General features: G+C 42.9%; 1 protein-coding gene across 20 annotated transcripts in view; it reads right to left on the reverse strand.

Annotated features, from left to right (window-relative positions):
• Zasp52 (Z band alternatively spliced PDZ-motif protein 52) overlaps positions 1 to 26,212 on the reverse strand; it is a 67,505-nt gene that overhangs the window by 6,893 nt on the left and 34,400 nt on the right. For 14 of the 20 annotated variants that reach the window (XM_089471938.1, XM_089471939.1, XM_089471946.1 and 11 more), the window contains 9 exons: positions 16,789 to 16,940; positions 16,560 to 16,716; positions 15,169 to 15,305; positions 13,868 to 13,962; positions 11,855 to 12,278; positions 10,787 to 10,981; positions 9,794 to 9,896; positions 6,278 to 6,583; positions 5,131 to 5,293 (listed from right to left, as the gene is read on the reverse strand). In XM_089471938.1, the coding sequence (XP_089328064.1) occupies positions 5,131 to 5,293; positions 6,278 to 6,583; positions 9,794 to 9,896; positions 10,787 to 10,981; positions 11,855 to 12,278; positions 13,868 to 13,962; positions 15,169 to 15,305; positions 16,560 to 16,716; positions 16,789 to 16,940 (1,732 nt within the window). Of the gene's footprint in view, positions 1 to 1,684; positions 1,898 to 4,431; positions 4,657 to 5,130; positions 5,294 to 6,277; positions 6,584 to 9,793; positions 9,897 to 10,786; positions 10,982 to 11,854; positions 12,279 to 12,940; positions 13,173 to 13,228; positions 13,494 to 13,867; positions 13,963 to 15,168; positions 15,306 to 16,559; positions 16,717 to 16,788; positions 16,941 to 26,212 lie in introns of those variants that run through there. The other 6 variants (XM_089471948.1, XM_089471949.1, XM_089471950.1 and 3 more) reach the window with 6 other exon arrangements.

Here is a 26,212-nt window from a genome sequence, read left to right on the forward strand (position 1 = left end):
GGGGGACAGGGGCGTGGTAGGGGCAAAGTAGTGGTTAGTAAGGCGACAGCGGAGCGAGGGCGAGGCGGGGGCGGAGGCAAATATAAGAGCAGAAAGAAATAAAATTCATACGCTTGTTAATCGTTGGCTCTGAGCAAAGCGGCGGCGGCGGCAGTGGTGGCGGCAGCGGCATAGGTGGCGGAGGTGGCGGAGACGGCGAAGCAGAAGCTCGGTCGAAGGTGAAGGCGGTGCGCTTGAGAGATGTCAAAAGGCGGCGCAAACAACAAAAACAAGAGAAACGCAAAAGCAGAAAAACAAAGCGAAGCTAAACTAACTACAACTGGCAAACGACCCTTGCCTTGTCGTAGCCCTTGCCTTTCCCTTCCCCCTGGCCTTGTCCTTGCCATGGCCCGTGGGGCAAGACAATTCAGCTAAGCCGCTTAGCAGAGCAGCTCAGCTCAGCTTATGCCAAGTATCAGCTCCTTACGTGAGACAAAAACGAACAACAAGTTCCAAAGTGTGTTCAATTAGTGTTATTTTAAATACTAAACGTGTGAGAAGTGTCTGAGTAGTGTAAAGCAACTGCCACAGGCTGAGACTGCAACTAATTTGATGGAGTTAATCGAGTAACGCATTAAGAATGAAGCTCCAACAAGTTAAATATGAAGTATTTCTCCGTTTACAAGTCGAAACTAGTTAGTAAAAAGAGCTACCAATATATGTATATAGTCTATCTGCACTCTAGCTGGGAAATGCTGCGTATACGCAGTATCGGGATATCAATAGACTTTTGTAGACCTATTCCTAGAGGGAGATTAAACTGCGAACGTGGCGTATACGCAATGTGTACAACAATTACATATATCTGTATATATATATAAATATATATGTAATCGGTCTGTTGTCGTCGTCACTGTCGTCGTTGTCGTTGTCGTTGTTGTCGTCACACATCAAAAAACATAAACAAAATATCCATTGCAATATAAAAAGAGCTGAAATACAGACAATATTGTTTGCCCGGGCAAATAAATTTTTCATTTCTTATTTTCAGGCCATTTTCATGGCGGAACAATAAACAGAGAGCACAAGCATGTGTGTGCGTGTGTGTGCTAGACACACTTGCATGACTGTGTGTGTGCGCGTGTGTGTGTTCATTTTTTATGTTCCTGAGCCTGTGGCTGGGGGACTGCGCGCTGAGCTCTCACGTCTCACGTCTCTGCACAAGAGCCAAAATGGCGACGACAGGTAGTCATTGGCTTTTATTATGCATAATTTCATATTGGCTGTAATTTTGCAGAAATTGAAAATGGCAACAGCACACGCACACACACACACACACAGACAGACACACATAGTCACAAGCAGAAAGTCGCTTATTATAGAAAATATTTTATATTCAACAAAGTTCGCAATAAACATAATGAGAGAGAGATAGAGGCAGACCCAAGGAAAAAGTTTCACTTGGTACACTTGGAATACGTATGCATATATAAAGAGAGATATATATAGATGGGCCTTAGGCATGCAAAGTAGAGTAAGTTATAGAGATACACAAGTATATATGTATACAGTATATGCATATAGATAGATCGGCAAATGCTGATGCGCTGTTAGGCGAGAAGCGTTTAGTTAGAGAGAACTACATAAATAGCTCATGTAGAACATAGTGCATGTCTATGCACGTGTATATGGAATCATAAATCGATTTAGAACTGATAAGATTTATTGCAAATTCATTAAACAACTGTTAATTAAGTGAAAGATTTTGTAGATAGATATATGTGTATGTTTAGGTGTTCAGGCTTAGAAAGTTTTCCCAAAAGAATCTCCGAAAATTTCATCAGCCTTGCCAAAAAAGGGACTTTGCAATTTGTGCTCTAAGTTTTTGCTTTCTAATAGGTATATTGGTAACCGTAACCTAGAAAGAAGAAGAAGAAATGCCAAGCCAAAATTGATCAAAATTGTATATGTATATGGGCATGTATATAAGTAGAAGTATTTGAGATAAATTTCAGTTCTCCTGCTGCTCGAGCAGAATAGTTGAGCAGCCAAACAAAACGAAGATAATAAATAACTGGGAGTTAAGCATGGGCCAGGACTTCCGCTAAGACCTTGAGGAATTCAAGGCATTTGATGCATGAAACCAGAACACGCTAGACACAGAGCGTGAGCGAGAGAGAGAGAGAGAGAGAGAGAGAGAGAGAGACGTGCATCAATATGGAGCGCAAAGCGCAAAGCAGGCTGAGCACACACAGGATGTCAGGCTGTTTGGATAATAATGACTGGTAATTTATCTGCCTTCGTTTACATTGTTGTGCGTGCGTGTGTGTGAGGGTGTATGGGTGTGTGTGCGTGCGTGTCGGAATGTGTGTAGTACAAACATTTGTTTGCCAGCTGCCCGCCCTCCGCGGCCTGCTGTTGGATTTGCCACTGGATTTGTTTTTATGTGTGTTTTTGGCGGCTTTTGGCAGCTGCTTTTAGCGGCATGCCGCCAACAACACAGCACGAAAAAAGCCAGAGAAATGTGCTCGGTTAATGGCTGCGGTTGTGCGTGATTCACGCTTTGATTAGGAGATTGATTTTGATTTCTGATTGCAAAGCTTTACTCACTCAAGGTGCTCACTCAAGGTGGTAGGTGAGAGTGAGAGTTGAAGCTGAGAGCGATTCAGCTCGAAATTAAATTAAATCTATATAGAGAGAGAGAGAGCTATATATGTAAGAGCTATAGTGTGGACTTTTGGCATGTAATAATTGCATTTTTAATTGCGAGAGAGAGAGAGAGAGAGAGATAGATTGGACTCATAAATTGCATTGTTACCATTTTGGATTCGTTGCCTGTACCCGCCATATTTGCTGTTAATTCATTTCCGTTATGACAGCCAACAACAATGCTCAGGCGTAATTGATATACAAATACACACACACACATGCATACTTGCATATGTCAGCATATGTATATGTGTACATATACGTGTGCCTCAACTCTGTTTATATAAAGAGAAATGTATAAAATTCGTGTGTGCAGCCAGCGAAGCAAAGGCATCGCAGCTACAGTGGGAACTGGCTATAAGGGCACAGGTTGGCTCCCTTTTGAAATGTATCAAATAATCAGATCTTTCTCGAATCACTTAACACTGAAGTATAGCATAAGAATATATGATAAAATTGTACTGTCACGTGTTGCATAACTGCTGGCAGTCAGTGTAAGTAAGCAGCACCAATTGCAGTGGCTGCTGGCTGTAAATGTATGCTGACAGAAATCAAAGGTCTCTATAGCATTTATCGCAACGCTAGACATCAGCTTTTATCAGTCACTGTGTTCCGTAAGCACAACCAAACACACACACTCATACTCACACACGAATTTATATATTTAATATTTGCCTTGCATTTAATGTTGGGTATGTGTGTGTGTGTGGCGGGACCACCACAGTTATTGCAACGTTGCATTGCTGAACCGAAATACATTTTATAGCATTCGCATTCACATGTGTGTGTGTGCGTGTGTGTGTGCTTGAATTGTTTCGTTTTGCTGCATTACGTATACGCAACGTGCGCTTGGTTTTTGGGTTTCGGGGGCTTTTGGCTTTCAGTTGAAAGGCAATGTGCCGGAAGCGCTGCGCTGCGCTGCAATCGCAATTGCAATTGCATTGACATTGAAATGCTGTAAGGCCACGCCCCCTTTTACCCCCAGTCCCTGCTATTTCGCTTATCGTGTGTAATTTCCCGTCTGGCCGTGTCATAACTTATTTACTTCTCAAATTCTTTCCCTTTTGCTAGAGACTCGATTCAAATTTTGATGCAATCAACAAAAAATCCGAATTCAGTGGCAGTCAAAGCCTGTGGCAAGTGTTGAAAGTGTGGCAAGTGTTTGGCAATTAACTAAAGTGCAGCAACAAATTCGAACAGAAGCAACTAAGAACACTGCAGTCGAACGACCCCGACTGCCCGATACTCGTTCAGTTTGCACAAACTGGGATTGATTGATTGATTATAATTATATGCAGATTATTTAAGGATCTGTCTTTAAATATAGACAAGTATCCAATTTGTATCCATTCCAGATGGCTGAAACTAGGTAAGTTTGATTCTTTTGATATGGTAGACTAGTCTTAGTTACCAGTGGAAGCATTTAATGTTGGATTTGAAGTATCCAATTATAATAAGAAATATATTTCATTGCCTAAGCTTACGAAAGTAAGGGACACAGCAACACGAGAAAATCTTTATCTCATGTTGCGACTCTCTCGCTTCTATAGTAAACTGCAAACAAGATTTGCGGACAGTCAGACAAAAAAGACGCAAAACTAATATGCCCCATTCACACAACACGAACGAGTATCGCAAAAAACTAAATCAACTGCGCGCTGCGAATGTTGCTAAAAGCCTGTTGCTGTGGCTGCTGCTGTTGCTGCTGCTGCTGCTGCTGCATTAGCAACAAATGCTGTTTACCTCGATTATAGTTATTGCTGTTATAGATGCTGTTGTTGTTGTTGTAGGATTGAGTCTGTGTATTATAGTTAGGCAGTGTAGCATATTTATTGCTCGATCCAATTGGGTAAGAGTTTCTATATTGTTGCTTCTGCTGCTGCTGCTGTTGTTGATAATGTTGTTGCTGCTGATATTGTTGTTGTTGTTGTTGTCTGTTGAAGCTATTGTACCTTTGTACAGTGCGACCTAAACATATAGACACACACACAGACACAGAGACATTTATATATAGAGGAAGATATATACAAAGCAAAAATTGTTTCTCGGGTCGATTTCATTTTTGCGCCTTTGCCAAAAAATTGTTATTTAAGCAGATTCTTTTATTTTTTGGGTTCTATTTGTCTTTTTTTTTTTTTTTTTGAGGTTAGTTTTGGTTTTAAATTTATTTTGACTAGAAAAAAGTTGAGTTTGTGTGTTTTAGCTTAACAACAAAATTTGTTTTGATTTATACACATTTAATACATTTGGGGCAATCGTGGGTTGAGGCCACACAAGCAGCTAACACTTGCCAGAGAGAGACAGAGGGTGACAGAAGAGAGAGAGTGAGACAAAGAGAGAGCGAGAGGGGTGCAATCAGCTCTCTGGCTTCTGGTTTCTAAACCCATTCACCTTCTGACTGCGACAAACACTCATCATCAGCTGTCGTCGTCATCATCTTACCTTGTTGACCAACATTCGAGCGTGGCAAAGTGGCGTAGGCGTTGCCACCTGGACGCTGCTGCTGCTGCTGCTGCTGAGGTGGATAGGAGACCGGCACCGGAGACTTGGGCGCTGCCGCGGGCGCCTGAGAGGCGCCATAGGGCCGAGCATAGCCCTGGTTGACCTAAGCACACAGATAGAGAAAGAGAGAGAGAGAGAGCGCGGATTAATTAGATTAAATTAAAGAATCTCTTTAAATTCAACTCAGTTTTAATCAAAGCCAAAAGAACTATAAATAAACCAATAACTGCTGGCAGACACTGTAATTACTGTGAGTACTAGATTAAAATGTATAGCTTTCTACTATTCCACTATTCCGCTCTGCTATTTCTCTACTACTCTACTCTACTCTTATTTTTCTACTAGTCAATTCTACTCCTAAATCGCTACTCCTCTACTTTACTCCTACTACTACTCTACTCTACTCCTATCTTTCTACCACTCAATTCTACTCTTAAATCGGTACTCCTCTACTTTACTCCGACTTCTACTCTATTCTACTCCTATATTTCTACTACTCTACTCCTATAGCTCTACTACTCTATTCTACTCCTATATCTGTACTACTCTACTCCTATAGCTCTACTACTCTACTCTACTCTACTCTTATATCTCTACAACTCTATTCTACTCCTATATCTCTACTACTCTAATCTACTCCTATATCTCTACTGCTCTATTCTGCTCCTACTACTGCTCTATTTTACTCCTATATATCTACTGCTCGATTCTACTCCAATATCTCTACTACTCTAATCTACTACTATTTCTCAACAACTCTACTCTACTCTTATATCTCTACTATTGTACTCTTACATCTCTACTACTTTATTCTCCTCCTATATGTCTACTACTCTAATCTACTACTATTTCTATAACTAAACTATAGGAATGTTATACCATCCCAATCTTTAAGTAGTGCATCTACAGTGTCTCCCAGCTGGACTCTTATCGATCAAATTCAATTCAATGACAACATACGTTAGCGAGTTAGACATCAAAAAGAACATTCAACACTTTGGCAGGCTTTGTTTGGCTTACTTAGCTTAGCTTGCGGCGGTGGGTCAGGAGATGGGGAGGAGGAGGCGCAAGAGCATGGCTTACTTACCCGATAGCTGGCTGGGGCATTGCCCTTGCCAGGCGGCTGCACGCTGCGTATTACATTTCCGGTCAAGGTGACATATTCGAACGGCTGCTCAGAGCCACTCGCTGCCGCAGAGGGAACTGAACACGCAGCGGCAGCGCCGCTGGCAGCGGGGGCGGCGTCGCCAAAGCAATTGTTGTTATTAATTAAATATTGCTCATCCGCCACGTTGGCTGACATTATATCTGACTGAGCTGAAGCTGTAGCTGCGGCAGTAGCTGTTGCTGCTGTTGCTGCTGCTGCTGCTGCTGCTGCTACTGTTGGCTTTGCCTGATGTGAATTAAATTTCAATTGATTAGCGAGTGTTGCACTCAGAGCTGCAACATTCTGTCCATTGCTGGTTGCTGCTGCTGTTGTTGTTGTTGTTGTTGTTGTTGTGAATGGTTTGGCCGTGTTGTTGTGTCTGTTGTTTGTGTTGTTGCTGTTGTTGTTTGTGGGTAGCTGCTGCTGCAGCTTATGGGAGTACTGCTTTAGCAGTTGATTATATGCATTATGTCCCTTGTTCTGCATGTTCATGTCATTCTCATTCTGCGGCGGTGCGGGCGGTGCAGGCGGTGCGGCTGGTATATAATTATCAACAGCAGCCACATCCAGCGAAGTGCTGGAGCCCGATGCCTGGCGCGAGTGCATGGGCGACTGCTCCATGTCCAGCGAGAGTGTGGAGCTGGGGCTGAGAGCGGCGGCGCTGCAGCCACCCAGACCTGACGAAGAGGAGCCGCTCGAAATTGATGAGAGGCTGCCAGCAGCCGCTGCCTGTTGCTGTCGGACAGTGGTTTGGCTGCCACTCGGTGGCAGCTGCAGCAGCTCCTCGCTCTCGAATTGCAACAGCTGCGTGGGCGACGGCGGTGGCGGCAGAGGCAGCTCGTGGCAGCTGCTTGCAGTCAACTCCTGCTCCGGCTCCGGCGCTGGCGCTGGCGCTGGCTCGAGCTCAGGCATTGGCTCGGACTAATGTGTTAATACGAGCGCGTGTTTTTTATGGAGGGGGCGGGCGGGGAGTGGCGCAACAAGAGGCAGGCAGGCAGGCGGGCGGGCGGGCATGGCATGTAAATGGATGCACAGTTAATAAAGGCAGTTAATTAAAATGCAGAGCAAAATTTTTTCAACTTTGAGAGGCTTTAAAGTTTGAGTGTGTGCGAGTGTGCGGGTGTGCGTGTGTTCCTGTGTGTATACGTGGCGTATGCTCAATATGAGTTTGTATGTGTGTGACCACTAAAAATAGCTAATAGGTCAAGGTCAATGCGCCAACTAAAGCTAGCTCTTGACTTTTAAAGTGGCAAATGCCTAGGAGTTGCATAAATTAAATGCGAGTAAAAGAAAATATCGTAGTCTCAGACAAATTGAAGGAATATTTGATTTCAAATTATATGTATATAAAATATGGCACAAAATGTGGAAGAAACCTATGTAACCGCAATTGAAAAGAAGAAGATGTAAATATATAAATAATAAACTTGGCATACGAATTTAAATTAGCTCTAGGAAGAAACTCCAAGAGAGACAAAATTCTTGGATTTATTTTTATAATTGCTTTTAATGCAAAATTGAAGCTCAGAGAAAAATATTAAAATATTTTCTTTAAAAAAAAATAAAAATAAAAAATAAAGACAGTAAATGCCGATTCTAGAGAAAAAAAAATTTTAAATAATATGAACAATACTTTTTAAAATACAGGGAAAAATGTTTCTTTGTTTTATAATTTAATATAATCCCAGTGCGTAATCCAAGTTGAATTTGTCAAAATTGTTGAATATAGTCGAAGCAACGTAATCCAATAGGTAAAATAAATAAAGTTATGTTATGCAACGAGACACAGGAAGCAATCTCAATTTGCTAATTAAGATTAAATAAACTGATTTTTTACACTGCAATTAATTTGAGAGTTCTTTTTGAAGGGAGTCCGCGCAAAGACACTTTACACAAAGTTTTCTTTAGCTTCCTTTTAGAGTTTCATATGTACATATACTAAGACATATACATATATATTTATATGTGTGTGTATATGTCTATATAGTTATTCGATTCGCAGCTTTCGCGCTGGCTGCGTGCCGCGAACGCGAGTCGACGAGGCAAACTGAATGCGCGAAAAGTTGCGACTGAGACTGCGTCCGACTGCAGCTGTGCGGCTTGCTCAGTTTTGGTTTTTTTATAGATCGTGGTAAAAATAAATTGAATTAAAAAGCAAACAGCTAAGGCTTGCCACCAAAAAATAAATATATATTTAGCATTTTAGCCATTCGACTGTTTGGCAATTTGGCTATTTGGCTATTCGGCTATTTGGCCATTTGGCTAGCCATTGCACATTTCACAAAAATGTTTAGCTAGCAGCCAGCAGCCAGCAGCATCTGCATCTGTGTCTGCCCTCGCATCTGCCTTCGCATCTTCAGTTCATTCTTCTCGCATGCTCGAAATTACTTTTTACTTCTGAGCATCGGCATCAAGAGAAACTAGTTGATTATCTAGCTATTTATATCAGCTTGGCTCGCTTAGTGGGTGCACAGGGCCCCATTCGCATTGATTGGCTTTGACGGATGCTCGGCTGCATTTCATCACGATGATGCACGCTCGCTACACTTGGCGAACGATTAGCTGAGTCCCGACTGAATTGATTGAGGTGCTTCGATTCAATAATTTCTAACTATGCTCACGCTCTAACCCCCTTTGCACTTCTCTCAGTGTACCGATTCAATTACAGTTCAAGCATGTGCCACGCCTACAGCTTAAGCTGCCCCAAAGCAGCTTCCACAGGCTGTGCTCGCAGCAGCAGAGCCCACACACGATTCAAAGCGCTCTCAAAGGAGAAGGGGTAGCTCACAATAAACATAATAATAATTGCGCATGCATAGAAGAAACAAGCGAATTATCTCAGACTATCACACACGCAAACACACACAAGCACACATATACACACATACACAACAAATAACACGCACACAAATGCAAAAAGTTTTCCATTTTGTCGTTTTTATCGCCAGGAAAAATAAAAGCAAACAAAAGAAAAGAACAACAAAAAGTTGAAGAAGAAGAAGATATAAGCATAAAAATTGTTTGAATTTCTTCCTCTTCACCTTTCGCCGTATTCGTATATATTTGTTCACACACAGCGAAATATTTTCACGTTGCCTTGAAACTTGTTTGTTTCTTTTGTATTTTGCATTTTGCATTCTCTTTCAACATTTTAGCATATGGCATATATAACTGCGTATATATATATATATTTGCGTCTGCCGCAAGCAAAAATTTATGCAAACATGATAAGATTGATTGCAAAAACAAAAAGAAAGAAGAAGCAGCAGCACAAATAGTTAAACTAGAAGCAGAAGCTGAAACAGAAGCGAGGGCAACTTCAAGTATTTCATTTCGGGGTCAGAAGATTTCTTTGCATTTGTGTGTGTGTGAGAGAGTGCATCTGTGTGTGTGTGTGGGTGTTTATGTGTAGGCATGCAGGTCTGTATCAACAGTCAGAACGTGTATTGTACTCACCGGTGCCGGAGTGGGCGTGGCATTGCCATTGGCATAGCCATTGCTGCCATAGCCATGCGAGCTCAAGGCCGAAGAAATCGTGCTGGCGCTCAGCTTGGTATTCCTAAGGGGGAGGGAACAGAGTTGATCGCATGATTAATTAAAAGAAATGTCATGTCATCTCTAATTGCCTGAGCTTTAATTGTCAATCAAGTATTTCTCTCTCTCTCTCTCCTTCTCTCTCTCTCTCGCTTGGCCTTTAATTAAGTTGCGATTTGGCCGAAATGTTCAAACAAATCCCAGAGGCCCAGGCAACAGCATCTGTCAGCTCTAACGAATGTTCCACATTTATATATATTCCATTTTTTTCTTGCTGACTAGCCACAGCTCTGGCCACGCCCCGAACGCTCCCTTCAGCTATCCCTGCTCGCCTGCAATTGCATTTAATAAAAATTTTCGCTGCTGACACGTCGGCAATCAGTTGTCAGTTTTTATGTCCACAGCAGATGTACAAAAAATGTCATTCAATTGGTAACTAGGGAGAGCATAGAACAGCAAGAGAGAAAGGGAGAGAGAGAGAGCGAGGGGTATGTCCTGGTGCCAAGCAAACTATAGCAGGGGCATAACTATTATATTCCCCTCCGCTCTTTTGGCTATCGCGTCGAAATGTCAAACGTGTTTTGGCATACGGCAAAATAAATATGAATTGCATTTTTATATTCGTATTCGTATTCGTCTGAATATTCATATTCGCATTTAATTCTTTTCATATTCGTATCAATTTGTCACAGAAATAAACAAATTGCATTTAAAGTCCGTCAAATCTAACCGAAATTTATTGCATTTTCGTGAACTTCACCTGAAGTTTTCCCTGTTCATTCTAATTGAGCTACCTATATTTGTGTTTACTGGTTCCACTGTCAAATATCAGGGCATACAAGTCAGCCTAGCATATTGTCGTCTGCTCAGACTCATATGTGCTTACAGGGTAGCTAGCTGGGGTGGTGTACTTACGGCTTAATGGGCACTGGCACATAGCCCTCGGTGCCAGGTGGCGGATGCGCCTGGGCGGCCATCTTGGCATGGACGTCGCAATAGAGCTTGTTGTTGAAGTTGTAGTAGCCCTGGTTCTTCAGGGAGGTGCCACAGGTGGCGCACTTGAAGCACTCCACGTGCAGGTTCTTGTCCTTGATGCGCACAAAGACACCGCTGGAAAAGTTATCGAATATTAATCGGACATCCAAATGAGTTATACTATAAGCTCTCAGAAAGTATGTGTTTGAATACATTATGAAAACTTACGATGGATCGCTTAACGAGTGTTAGTTTTTATAAGTTTAGTAAATGTTATCAAATATATCAAATATAATAGTCAACTTATATGTTATTGAATATTACTTAAAGTCCAATCAAATGAAATGATAATTGATTGAAGGCTTTTGATATTTTATTAAGGAGCTTCAGTTGGGCATATCAAACCTAGTAGTCGATCAATAATCGATATCTGCTCATCAATAATAGATACATCTACATCCGAATAGAGTCTATTCCGTAATTTTAGCAATTTTTTTGTTATTCGATGAGCTATTGACATTTGCCCGCTCTGACATGTCCGGCATTGTCGATTACTTATCGAATATATTCATGATACAGTTAGTATAAAGTAAAGTTGAATAAGTAAATGTAAATGCGGAATAAAATATGTTAAGTCCATATAATGAATTATCGAATTAAGCTCTCAGAGTCGCCAATGGGCAGCCAATTAAATTGGCATACAAATTAATACAAATGATGATGATATTCCCCAGTGACAGCCAACTGGGCTCCAATTGGCAGAGAGTGAGCGAGGGCGAGCGTAAATCCAATTGGAAACCAGCTGCATAGTGCTGCAGAGGACGCAAGGTGTTGGAGGCGTGTCTGCATAATAATCATGTGCGCTGCATAAATTTAAACAATTGACTTCGAAATAAAAGCAAATTAAAATGCACGCACACACACAGATGCACAGTGAGATACCCACACGCACACACATACGCAGGCATACAGAGAGACATCAATGAATTATCATTGTAGAATCCTTACACAATGCCCACGCCGCACAATTGACAGGCCGGATGTCCGCTGGCGGACAATGGACGCACGCCATCCGAGTCGCTGGCCAGTGCCGCCGCCGCAGCATCCATCTCGGCCTTGTACTCTGGGCCCTGCAGAGCGGGGCATATGGGCATCACAATGATGCGCGGATCGTGCAATTCCTCCTGCTGCTTTTCCTGCTGCTCCTGCTGCTGTTTCTGCTGTTGCTGCTGTTGCTGCTGGGGCTTAGCAACGGGCAGACTGGGTCGATGCGTGGCCGCCGGCGCCAGCGTATTTTGCTGTAAATTGGTGCCGATGCGTTCGTCCTGTCCGTGGCCCTGCTGCACCTGGCTGTGGGGCAGCGGCGTGCGTCGCTCGTTGCCGCCAATCGCATGGCTCTGCGTCCAGTAGAAGTTCGCCGGGCTGTGCGGCTCTGCAGCAGCGACATTATTATCGCCATATGCACAAAAGTTCAATCAGTTCACAAAGCCTTTGACAAGTTATTTGCAAGCATGTGGGAGCGGGTAGGATAGGATATTCACCCCCAGGACTAAGCCCCACCGGAATAAGCCCCCCAGGACGACCCTAAACTGCAACTGGCCATATCTTGAAATTAACTCTTAGCTACCACTCGACTTATCAGGCGGTTAGTGATCAATTTTAATTGGAGTGTGAGTCCTTAATGTTAAGTCACGTTAATGTTAAAGCAACTGCTTACGTCTATGGTAATACTTGAATGATGAATGAGGTTATGAAAACGTATAAACAAATATTTCTTCAGTATGTTTATATCATCTATTTCTGATATCTGTTATTGTCATTTATATTGTTATTGTTGCTGTTTCTGTTAATGTTAATTACAAAAGTAATGCTGCTGCTACTGTTAATTTTACTGTGAGTCTGTTTCTGCTTTCAGCTCTATTAACAGTTTCTGTTGCGTTTTTACTGCTAAATGACTTCATCTGCATGCAGACTAACCATTTTGTGTATCGTTGGATACACTTACTATTCATGTTAATCTCAATGTTAGTCCTCATGTTAGTGTTCATCTGTCAGCTTAAGTTATTCAGTTTGGTTTTTAGTTACGACACTTACGTAATGAGGCGTTCGCACTCGGTACAAATGTTTTGACCAGTCGGCAGTCCCCCGGTGCTTGGGGGCTTTGGCGAAGTGACGGGGGCGCTCACATGACGAGTGGCGTTCGATTGTTGTTGATATTGTTGGTGTTGGTGTTGGTGTTGATGTTGGTGTTGTTGAGGCTGTTGTTGTTGATGATATTGCTGCTGTTGCTGGGGTGCATCATGCTCATAGTTGTTGTTGTTGAATGCTGTGTTCGGTTTTGTGTAGAGTGTTGTTTTCGAATGGAACAGAGTTGAGAGAGTACAAACATGAGTTAGCGAACATAGAACAAGAACGAAAACGAGAAGTAACTGCAAACATAAACCTAACAAATAATTTCGTATAGTTTGGACCAATCTTATCTTAAACTCTAAACCCTAAGCTAACATTTATGTATATTTCATGATAAATAGATAAAGATAGATAGAGAGAGAGAGGGGAAAGAGAGAGTTGTATTTGTATTGTGTGAGCTGCTTTCAGAAATTCGATTTGATATAAAGAAATCGAAAATCCATTTCTTTGTGTTTATCTAACCGCAAAACAGAACAAAAGATTTGAGAAAATCAAAAGAAACAAAATTAAGTTAAATCAGTTTAAACTAATATATATATATATATGTGCATGTATATTTGGATGCCCTAAAGAGTGGTTCAAGGTCTTTGCCATGTGTTTTTAAAAAAGACACTAAAGAGTCAATGCTGTAATCTCTGACTTATTTATAGACCAGAGGCCAAATCTAGCTGGCAACACATGGCGTATGCGTAACGTTACAGCGCCCCCGTCTAGCTAGAGAGGTCTAACAGCTGCTGGGCTAATCGGCAATGGTGTCGCTTCTAAAGGGATTCTCGCCTGCATTTAGCAGCAGGAGCATGCGAGCCAGCTCATAGTAGGCCGCTGCCTTACCTGGAGTTGATTGTCCCGTCTCCTCCTCGCGCAGGAACTTCAACACCTCCGAGCGGTCAGCCTGGTACTCCTTTTCGTTCTTCTTAAAGTTCACACTGTAACAGAAAAGAGATGGAGAGAGAGGCCCGTTAAAAAGTGTTAAAAATTACCATTGCATACTTTCAGGCTGCATCGGAATTGCAGCGCGCAAAAGTATGCTATAAAAAGAAGGCAAGTCAGCTGAGAGATTGTTGGCCATACGCCGCAATGTCCGAGGCCAAAGTCGGCTCAAAATAAAATAATAAAAAAGATCCCCTAAAGAAATTAAGTGCAAGCAAGTCCCATGCGTGCATTTTAACAAAACAGCAACAAAAAACAGAAGGAAAATCCTCAACACGACTCCACTGGCAGAACACGCCGAAAACACTTGGCCAGGGGGCGGAAGGCGGAGAACGGCATGTCAGGGATAAAAGAGCTGCTATCATTTGGCGGAATTGCACTCAGCTTTAGACGCTTAGGCGGCCCTGCGGTCGTGCAGCGCAGAGCCAGGCGAAGGCAGGCAACGGCAGACGACGGCACGGCAATAAAAAAAAGCCAACAACAGAAGCCACAAAATGGGGAAAAAAAAAATAAATATAAAACAGCCAAAACAAATTTTAAAGTAAAAGTTTTGTGTGGCATTCGGTTGTCATGGCAGACAGTTGTTTTTATACCCTGCTTACAAATGCACGAGAGGGCATATGTGGGCGAATGTGCAAACGTCTTCATTTGGCTCTGTTTGCACCTTTAGTTGACTTTCTGCTTAGCCACAGAGCAGGTGAATGGGTAGATAGATAGATAGATACGAGCTAAAGCAGTCAAAATATGAAGGCTTTTTTTTGGCTTACAGTTTGAAATCTACAGCTAAGCAATCGACAGTCTAGGAGTCACTGAATAAGTTGCTATTCATATAACTTTCGATAGAGCTTCCAATAACTTCATTCAACACAATTGCTGAAGAGCCGATAAGAAATGCACCTTGAGAACGGCTGATAATCTAAAGCACGGCCCGAAGAGTAAACTAATATGCATATGCCTTACTTATATGACGAAATATTAGGAGATTCAATAACAGGAATGAGTATCCGGCAGTTGGGTACACCTCGAATGTGCTTACTCTTTTCGCTTGCTTTAACATTCATATTTTGCCATAAACAGGGTGAGCTAACCAGCCAAAGGGGAAGCCTGGACAGACTGACCAGTGCGAAACAGAGGATGAGAGGGAGAGAGACAGAGGATGGACAGAGAGAGCGAGATGCCAGCTATCTAGTTGAATTACTTACCCTAGAACACCGCCAGCCAAAACCTCCGCCTGAGCGGAGAGGGTTTCCGCAATAGATTCATCGCTGTAAATGCCAACCGGGGTGTTGTATTGTTTATTGACGATGCTCTTCACGCCGCCGTCGCCGCCGCCGTTGGCCTGCAACAACAAAACAGAGGTTGAGCAATTCAGTGAGACAATGTATGGAAAATGCATTACTATTTTGATTTGGTATTGATATTATTTATGCTATTTTAAATTTATATTTTATGTGAATGTTGTGCTCACTCAATCAGTTTTATTTATTCATATTTATTGTATTTCTGTTTTATTTAAGTAAATTTTGTAATTCTGGTTTCGTTTTCTGCTCGCCTAACCCACTGTGCCGTCTCATATAGAAATGATTATAATATAAATTCATAACAATAAAATGTACGCAAATATATGCATATCATACACATTGATATTATTATGCATGACACATGTGTGTGCTTGGGTGTGTGTGTGTGTGTGTGTGACTGAATGGGTGTGAGAGCGTGTGTGTGTGTGTGAATCACATTAATTCTTGCCAGCAAATAATCCTAGCACTCTTATTCATTACTCATTCTGACACTTTTCAAAAACTACGCACAAACAGACTGACAGACAGAGAAGGGATGAACAGAGCGACAGAGAGAGAGAGAGAGATGGAGAGAGAGGCTGTTGGAGAGGAAGGGAACATCGTATAAATGCAAATGTTGTCAACTCACAGAAAACAGACAAGTTTCCACTTGTGCCGAAAATAAAATGAATGAATATGAAAACCCACACAACAATGAGACGGACAAACGGATAGAGAAAGAGAGGCAGCTAGAGAGACAGGGCGGGCAGTTTCTGACAGCACTTCCCTGAGAGACTAACTATCAACATCATTGGTCATCAGCACGTCTGCTGTAATTGCGTGTGTGTGTGCGTGGGTGTGAGTCTGTGTGCAAGTGTGAAGCTAATGTTGCCTAAAAGCTGCCTCATTCCAAAGCCACACTTTAAGCATTTTAAGTTTTTGGTCAACCAGTTGTTGGAGCGAGAGTTTATAAATGATCAAAATTCTGCCCACAAAAGTATGCTACGCTTTTGTGTGTGGTGTTGAGCTGTTGAGTTGGTAGAAATTGTTAATGATATGCCAAAATTAGCAAAGGGAGAACCAGAGTGGGGTATTATATCATGAAAGTGTTAAGCTATCCATAGCCTGCCATTTCTATGAAGCAGTTAGGAGACTAAGAGAAGCTCGTATCTGTGGGTTGATCACAGTCTCTCTGAGAGCTGATCTTACGAGGAGAAGCTGAGAGATGCTCCAACTGCTTGGCAAGAGAAGAAACCATGACACATATATAGAAGAGTAGAATAGATCTAATTCAACTAGATTCTTGGACTTACAAATGGACGTGCCGAGTTGTTGTAGCCGCAGCCAATATGCTGGCTATCGGTCTGATGATGAGCCAGAGAAGTTTTCGTCACTGTCTGCAAATAGGGCGAATTGACCTGCGGCACGTTGCCAGTGGGCGTAACCTGTGGACGCCAGGTAGAGCCGCCACTAGAGAGAGGGAAAGAGAGAAAGAGATGAGTTTACTAGTACACAGTTATAGTTAAAGCTGAGTAAAATTACCGCTGCACTGTGATGACAAAATTGTTGCCCGAACGCACAACAATGTCCTGGGCATCCTTGTGGCGACAGTTGAAGACGTCCACGTCATTGATCTTAATGACAGCATCGCCTGGCTGTAGGCCAGCCTGCTCCGCTAGACTGCCAGCATTCACCTGCAATTGCGATTGAAAGGAGAGCAGCAATTAGTCAATCAGTCAATCAATCAACCAGTCAATTAACTAAAAGTAAACGAATTCAGCAAATATGCAAACCTCAGCCAACAAAATTCATTCATGGCTCAGTTTTTGCACAGTTTCTGTATGTTTCATTTTTCATTTTTGTTTAGTTTATGGTTTCGTGTTTTCATTTATTTATTTATTCCGCTGGGAAATTGTGCGCGGCTAAAGCCATAAATTTGCCAACGATTAAAATCGTAAAAGTTTCACAGCCACAACAGAAGCTGCATTTCCCCCATTGCACACATGTGTACACAGAGCGAGAGAGAGAGAGGGAAGGAGAGAGAAAAACCTGAGGGTATGAGAGGGCTTAAGGGAAAAGCACTTGCACGCCTTTAATGTAAATCTCTTCAAACTTAAACTTGAAACTTTTCACTGGAATCTGTTTAAAGCTAAATAAGTTTTTGATCTAAATAAATTGTGCTTAAACTTGAACAAATTCAATTGAGGGCAAATTAACTCGACAGTTGCTTCAAAAGTTGTATAGACAGAAAATATTGTGAAGACAAATAAATGTATTTCAAATTCAAATTAAATTGGATATGAAGAACAAGTAAAGACTGAATATCTTTATTTACTTAAATTGAAAGAATACTTTTTATTTCCTTTTTTTTCAAATAATTTTTTTTTTTTTAATATTAATTTTTTTCTCTTTAGTTTAAGTATATAAAATATTTATTTTTCTTTACATTTCCTGCTTATTATATATATAACTTTTTTTTTTTTTTTTTTTTTTTAAAGCATTATCATTATTATTATAAATTTGAAACAATTTATTTAATAATATGTTTAATCAAACTAAAATGCTTTGAATCGCCACAACCTTCGGCAGCTTCAATCGGCCGCAAAGCAGAAACCTCAAAGTCGCCGCTGCTGTTGCACTTGACTTAAGTCTAGGCTCGATTTATGCGCCGCAACTCCCCACCTACCACGTGACTAGGCTCAGGTGTGTCGAGCTGAAAATTATGCGCGCTCTGCACGTTTCCACTTTGCCAAATTGTCTGTTTATCAGACACAGACTAGCCTCCTCGGTCTCTCTCTCTCTCTCTCTCCCCCGTTGTCCCTCTCTGTCTGACTGAACTGTCGAATGTGGTTCGCTTTATATTTACACAAAACAGCAACAAACACACACACACACACACAATCACATACGAGTGTGTGTGTCTGCTGGCTGACTGCATAAATATTTCATTGGCATGTTCGCCAAGCGAGACACCTAAATTTTGTAATATTTACAAAGTTGCTAAAAATGTGGCGCACCGAAAAAACCAAAGCCAGCCAAACCAGAATCAACCTGAAAGCCTGCAAAGCCCATACCCAAAATCTGGGAACCAGAACCAGAACCAGAACCAATGAAGCCAACGGAGCGGGCAAACGACAGAGAAAAAAAGGAAGCAAATTGAAGCAAAAACGCGCGTCTCTCTCTTTCTCTCTCTCTCTCTCTCTCTCTCTCTCTGTCTGCTTCTCTTTCTCTCAATGGATGCTGTTGACATGTTCATTTTCTTGTAACACGTTTGTTGTTGCTGCTGTTCGACTGCTGAAAATTGAAATTGGTCGGACTTTGAGGTGTTACACAGTGCGCGAGAGCGAGGGAGAGAGAGAGAGTGGAAGGGAAACTGAATCAAAGTATGCGCTGTTTCGCATTTTGTTTTTATTGATTTGACACAAGTATATATACTCTATACTTGTAAGGCATAACAGACACTTTAGGCAATGTGGAACAGCTGGAAAATGTTTTAAAAAAAACTTCAATATAAAATTAACAAAATTATGAATGCAACTTTGGTTAGGCGATTCATTCCACAAAATGCTTTTGAAACACGGAACTCAAAAACTCTAACCAATTCTTTCGAATTCCCCTTTCCAACACTGAAATGCGTAATGCTTCAAGCCGCATTTCCAACACTTTTGTATTCAGCAAGAGTAAACATTTATTTGACTCTTATTTTTATAAGGTATTTGCTACATGAGCTTAACTTCCACTTAGCTCCCATAGAGCTGTTTTTTTCTGTTTGCCAGCAAATTGCATGTCACAAAAGTGCGCTTGGATTTAATATGTGTGTGTGTGTATGCCTGTGTGTGTCTGTGACATTGGAATATTGACATTTGGACAGTTTTATGAGTACCTGCGATCAACATGCGCGCCCCGCCCACAATATTTGTCCACTGTCTATGGCTGCTCTATCTATGGCCGTGTCCATGGCTGTGTTTGCGGCTCTCTGTGGGCCGGGACGGAGCCACTGCACCGCTGTCCGCTGTTTGCCAGCTTTGTTGTGGCTTGGGGCCGCTTGCGCTTGTTAGACATTTGTCAGCTTTATAGCATTTGCGGCCAGCCGCCAATTGACAAGGCATTTGTTTGCTGCCTTTGACTTATGAGCCTGTCGAGAGCGAGCTCCATTTCAACTACCATAAAACGTTGACCCCCCTCCGGCCCAGCTGCAGCGGGCGACACACTTTGACTCTGGCTACAGTTTGCCAAAAATTTGGAGGCCAGCCAGCACGAGATATTACATGTGTTAACCAGAGGACCCTAGCAAATGATGATTTATAGCAGGACAGGGATGAAAGGCAGAGAAAGAGAGAGAGAGAGAGCTGCTAATAATATGATATGAAACACAAATTAGCATTTTGTATTTTCATTTAATAATATTTGCGATGGCAATGAAATGAGATACAAACGAGATGGGACGAAGTGAGATCAGAAGAGAAATTATAGGCTGAGATCAAATGAGATGAGCTGCTACTGAGCAACATTTACTAATATTAAATTTAAAGTGCCTGAAGGCAAAGCCCAAATACCACACATACGGTGAGGGAGACGGGGAGAGTGGCATTCATAAATCCATATAGCAAATTAAATTTAATAGCCAGACTCAAACAGAAATGCTCGTAATCAAGTCAACTAATCCATTCAAGTGCATTCAAATTGAAATTCACTTGACAGCGATTGTAATTGAAATGGAGACCAGTTGATGCTCTTGCCTTCGCTCTAAGGCCCAACTAACTCTGCCTAGCTTATGTGCTCCCGTTTGCTCTATTCAGCCCAGCTCCCACGCCCACTTCTTGTCAATTTCACACACTTTTGCCTAAGCCAGAAAAACATATCCTTTAACACTCTGCAATTTAGGCTAGCAATGTGTGTAGACACAGAGGGAGACGAAAGATGCACGCACATTTTGTTGCCCGTTTACATATATGAACAGTGGGCGACAAATGTGTGTGCACTGCTCCACTAGTATACTGCTAGTAGGTCCACTTCCATTAGAAGAGGTAGAGCCTTCTCAGTCTAAGCGAATAGAACAATGTCTGCAAATTATTATAAATAATTGGATTTCAAGACGTGCACTTAACTTTATTGCCCACTGTAGAGACGCAGGACTCGACAGCATGCAAAATATTTATGTTGATAAATCAAGTTTGCTCTTGTGGATTAGGTGTATCTAAAATAAATTAAATTTGCGGCGTAAATTGTAGGCCAAACACAAAAGGCAAGTCCTTGCCAGGCAGGACGAGGGCGGCGCGGAAGCTGCCAAGTTGTTGGCCAAGTTATGAACTTGTTTAATTGAAAATAAATCAGTTTAAAGGCAACATAAACCGCACCAACTCCATTTGCCAAGCCAAGTTTTATCTTCCTCTGCTCTACATGCTGCACTCCTCCGTGAACTCCTCTACCCCTCCTCCACCTCATCCACTTCATCCTCCTCCATCCGCTTATGCGCCATAAAAAGCAGAAAGCGAAATGCTCGTAAGTAGAACGAACAAACGCTCAAGAGCTGGACGAGGAGACTCGAATACTGCGGAAATGCAGCGCGCAAATACAATGAATCTCAATGTATATGAATATGCATGGCCATCACTCATACGCCCCATCTGCCGCGCTCCCCTTATCTTCCAATCTCTGTCTCACTTACACTCTCGCTCTCTCTCGCTCGCTCGCTCGCAGTAAATCAAGCAAATGCCGCTGCGGTTTCTCTTCCACAACAAATGTTGGCCGCAGCACTTGACCAGACCGAAACACAAAAAAATACCACGAGGAAGCGCAGAAAATGAAAAAAGGGTCGAGCTGCAGTTGCAAACTTGGCAAATGAAGAGTTTTCCCCTTTGACCACGCCCCGCGCTCCGGCTGGCCCTCGCTTGGGTCAGCTGCCCCATCCACGGGCCAAGCAAAACAATCCAATCCAGCGAGCTGTTAATGCAGCAAAGTAAATACAATGTTGGCAGAACTCCTTTTGGGAACTGCTCCAATTTTTGGGTGCTGCTTCCCCTATCTAGTTCCTACTTCTGTTTTCAATTGGTCAACAATTCATAGCCAAGTAATTGCAATGTGGAGACAATGAAATTCCGTTGTAACTTTTGCTCCAGCTGCATTTTCACTTACTAGTTCCTTAAGCTATTCCTCAGCCATTTACTCTGTCTCATTCCAATTTCTTCAACTGGCGTTTATTTATTATAAATCTATCAAGACTATTGAATGTTAAGCTTGCTCCACCTGCTGCTCCTTGAATTATTTCTCAGCTCTTCAACTAGTTCCATTTTCAATTATTCATATTCCATATTGGACAGCAAACTGAATGCAAAGCAACTTTTGTTCCAGTTCACTTGCTGATTTCTTCAACAGTTCTTCAACTAGTTCCTGGTTCTTGAGCACTGATTCCTTTTCAATTATTCATATGCAGTAGGAGGAACAGTAAAAGTTGCTGTATCTGTCGCTAATGGCTTTCTGCCTAACTTCGGGTACCGATTGCCAACTTTTTTTTGGCCTTTTTTCTAGCCTTTTTTTACATGCTGCGCATGACTCAACAGCTCACAGAAGTTATTTATTTATTGGCTCCAAAAAAGAAGAGGGGAGGGAGAAGAGGGCCCACAGTCCAACCCAGAGCCTGCTTTGACATAGCTACAACGGCAACAGCGGCAACAGCAGCAGCAACTGTTGCAACAACAAAAGCAACATTTTGTTGACTGTCGGCAACATTTATAAATTATGATTGCAATCAACGTGCCACAAAGCGCGCTCGCTGCCCGAGTGGACAAGGTTTATTTTTTATTTTATTTTTTGAAATGACAGTTGCAGTTACTAACACTAACACCCACACATACACATACACACACACAGACATTTATATAAATGTTGCGCTGCATATTCATAACTAGTAAAATGGAAAAACTTTACACAAATGAAATTATTGCGGCCAATGCCGGAGGAAATTTTGTGTTGCACAGCTAATGAAAGGTTGGCAGGTGAGCGGGCGGACAGGTGGGCGGGGCGACAGCGACTCAGCGAGGCAGCGAGGCGGCGAGGCGACGAGGCGGCGAGGCGGACGACTGACTGTATCTGGACGCTTGTCAAATCTAGCGAGCGTGGGCAGCGCCTGCCAAGCGAAGCTCAATTTATCTTCGGTGAGGCAGGTGAGGCTGGTCAGGGTAAGACAGTCGGCACAGGGGGCACAGGTGATAAAGGACACTGACAGCTGTTGCGCATGTGTGGCAACACCTTTTGGCCAACGAATATGCGCATACATTCATGACTAACTGTGCTGCTGAGCAACAACAAATGACGGTAGCTTCGAGCGATTGGAGATCGGATGTCTTGGGCATGAACTGGGGAATACACTCAGAGAAAATATCGCAGGTGAGTCAGCTAAGCATTTGGTATACTCGAAAGCTTTTCTCGGGTATTCAAGTATCAGCTGAGTGTGATAACGTAGCGAGGAATATTACATGTTATCATGTCTCTTTTCGTTCAGTGTACCTGACACTCTATATGCCGTGCTTAAACCTATATTGCCTCAAATATTCAAATGAATCTCATTCCACATGGTGCTCACGTTGCCTTTAGTTTGCTCTCATGTGCGCAATTGCAACTAAAAATTTCAATAATTGTCACATGTCGACTTCTTGATTAAAACCAGGTGAGTCGCGGCGTGGGCTGGAGCCAAGGAATTACATTCCGGGCCACATGACACCAGCAGCCGGCAGCCGGCAGCCGGCAGCTTGGGTCTTGGTTAATGCGAATGAGAAGGGTTCATTAGGCAAAATGTTTGCCGACACAGGATACCTGCCTGGATATGGGTTAATAAGACACAAGACGCGCTAAAGTGACAAACGCCAGGATGACAGGATGCCAGGTTGCCAGGATGTAGTTACCCCTGTCAGAGCAGCGCTTCCTCTATCTCTCTCCCACTCTCTCTGCTGCCTTACTCCATTTGAGCATCTTGTGCGTGTAAAGTCATTAGAGAGTGCAGAGAGCAAGGGGGGTGTAAATATTGCCAAAAGCGCCAGGCAGTCTACAAAAACACACAGCGAAAGAGAGAGAGAGAGAGAGAGAGACAGAGGCTGGCAGGCACACAGATACACAGCTTAGGCTACGGGCGGGAGCAGGGGGGCGTGCCGTGGTGTGGTGTGCGCCAAGTCAACAACAGGCAACTGCCGCAACGCAAACAAGATTAATTAAGGAATGTAAATTTCGTCAAATTACGCGCCATTGTTTTCCAGATATATGTGTGTGTGCGTGTGTATGGGTGTGTGGGAGTATGTGTGTGTCTGTGTGTAAGGATGTTGAGATTTTTTCGTTGCATTAAACAACATCATCAATGGGTGGTCCCGGGCAATGTTTTTGAATGATTCGCGGGCAAGGTCGAGCGCGTCAAAGGTTGCCAGAGGTGTGTGTGTGTCTCGCTCTCTGTGTGTGTGCGTGCTATATTGGGGCATTAGATGTATCCACCCCATGCGCCAAGCTTTTCAATTTGACGCTTAAGGGTTGGCCAACAACAACACATTTTTAATTAGCCTCGCAGTTCACCGAAGTTCGCTGAGTTTCTCGCTGACATTCGCATGCGGTTTGACATGCCTCTGCCTCTGCCTCTGGCTCCGCCTCTGTCTCTGCCCCCGCCCCAAGCTCTCCCCAGTGACCAGTTAACCCTTTGTGTATTGTGTCAAAAGCATGCATAAATTATTATTATTATTATTAGAGTTTTTGGACCGCCTGAGCTAATGAAGCCAGGCAAAAGCTGAAGACTCTAAAAGTTAAATTGATGCCAAAAACTCTGTTGAGCCTTGGTAAACATTTTCAAGGCTCTTTTCCAGCTAACTGAAACCAAACAATCCGTTAAACACAGTAAAATATATTCTGGGACGACATCATCTGCATAGATGTCTTTCCACAGACGGGCAAATAGGTGCACGGATGTCTGTCTAATGTAGATGCTTGATCATATTAGGCTTGATTAACTCAGCTAGAAAAACATTAATATGCCTGCATGTCTCCCTTTAGTTTCAATAATTATAATTTCTTGGTATATCCCACGAAACATTCCCCTGCATCTGGGTATTTCCCAGTTGAGCACTCCCTCTTGCTGTCATGTGTTCCATTCTGCATTGGAAATCTCAAAAGTGAATATTTTGGCACATGTGAATGACACTGCTCGGCGAATCATTGAAAAGTTGCCCAACTAAAGCAATCAGTGCTGGCTCTGTGGGTGTATACGTATATATGTGTGTGTGTAGTATACCCTTTACTGGCCATCTCCATATAGGGTATTTCCGCTCTATTTGCCCGACATGTTTAAGAACTTGTCGAACTAAAGCAATTAGCGCTCGGCCACATGTGCGTGTTTGGATGTTTGGAAAATCTATGGGCTAATAGTGCCGTTACCTGCGCAGCTGAGTTTTTCCAGACACCCACTCGCACACACGCACACACACACACACGCAAGGCAGACACATGTGGCGTTGTTGTTTACATTTGCGTGCCTAGAGGTCTGGCAAAAAGATGCAGACAAATCCGTTCGCACGTCCGACGTCCGCAGTCCGCAGTCCGCCGTCTGCTGTTTGTACGTGTCGAAATGTGAGACCCAGCAACAGCAACAGCAGCAACAGCAACGAGAGAAGCGGCAACAATAAAGTATCTGCAACTGCAAAACGCATTTTGTATCCGCAAGTTATGTCTGTGCCGAATGCCCATGCCGATGCTTTTCTCGGTTTGTTTGTTTATATATGAGGGATTTTTACTGTGTCAGTGGGCTAGAAATTGGGTCAGAGTTGCACTAAAGCTAAAATAAAATGCAGCACAGCAGGAAATGTCGATTGCATGTCGCTAGATGCGAGTCTCCCACTCTCGCTCTCCCTCTCCCTCTCTCTCTCCCTCTCACACACACACGCTTCTTTCTGTTTGATGCTGTGAAAATTATTGTACAGCTTCATTAGTTCGATATGTGCGCTCGGCCTGCATATAACAAGATGAACTGGCAAGCAGAGCCCGGCACAGCGCCCGAGCACCATTAAATAATCCATCAATCAACGGGCAGCGTGTAAACGAAAATTCTGACACCCATGAAATCGGTGTAAGCGCAATCTCAGAACTCGAGCGTGGCTCTGCCTGTCGGTCTGTCGGTCTGTCCATCCTGTTATCTGACGGTGACAGACAGACGCAGACCGAGGGACGCACATGAATGATGGCACTCAAATTACATTAAATGGAATTTCAATTGAGCCAAAGACGAGCAAGCAAAACCTTCTACGCCTACGCTCCGATATCAGTCGCTGACAAGACAATGCTCGTCTGTTCCCCCAACCCCAACTCGAGCCCCAAGCGGCAACACGAAGCTGTAAATGGCATTTACATGTTCGCTGTCATAAGCCAATAGGCCGCGGTCCCTTTGCCATTTCATCTACCTCCCTCGCTCCCGCTCTCTCATCATGTGTGTCGCCTCTTTAATGAATCAGCAACAGAATCACATTTTCCGTTCTGAGCTTCTGTTGCATATGAATGCGGATGCAGACACATTTTCAAGTCAGCTTGAGACACAGATACATTTTCTGCTAAAAATACTTGTTTGCAGTCATAGATACAGATACAGATACAGATACAGATACATATACAGATGCAGAATACAGCTAGAGATGCACTTCTACCTACAAGTAAAGCCACAGATACATTTCGAGCCACAGCCTCAGATACATTTGCAGTTGCACTCTCTCCGGAGCTGCAATCAGGCAAATGCAATTAGGATTTGTCGACGCTTCGTGTTGCACATTCTAAGCAATATTGGCAAGCGGCAGCCTTTTCAGCTGAAGCCTCAGCTTAGCTCAGCTCCGCTCTTCATTTCGTCTTTGGGGAGACCCAGGCGGTGTCCCATTGTCAATTGTTATCGACTGACGCGCCTCCCCAGGGGCAACACATGAAAGACAAAGAACCCGCTGACACTGCAGAG

The sequence above is a fragment of the Drosophila arizonae genome, chromosome 5 (genome assembly GCF_054131065.1).
Source record: "Drosophila arizonae isolate 15081-1271.41 chromosome 5, UAZ_ARI_1.0, whole genome shotgun sequence".
Lineage (NCBI taxonomy): Eukaryota > Metazoa > Arthropoda > Insecta > Diptera > Drosophilidae > Drosophila > Drosophila arizonae.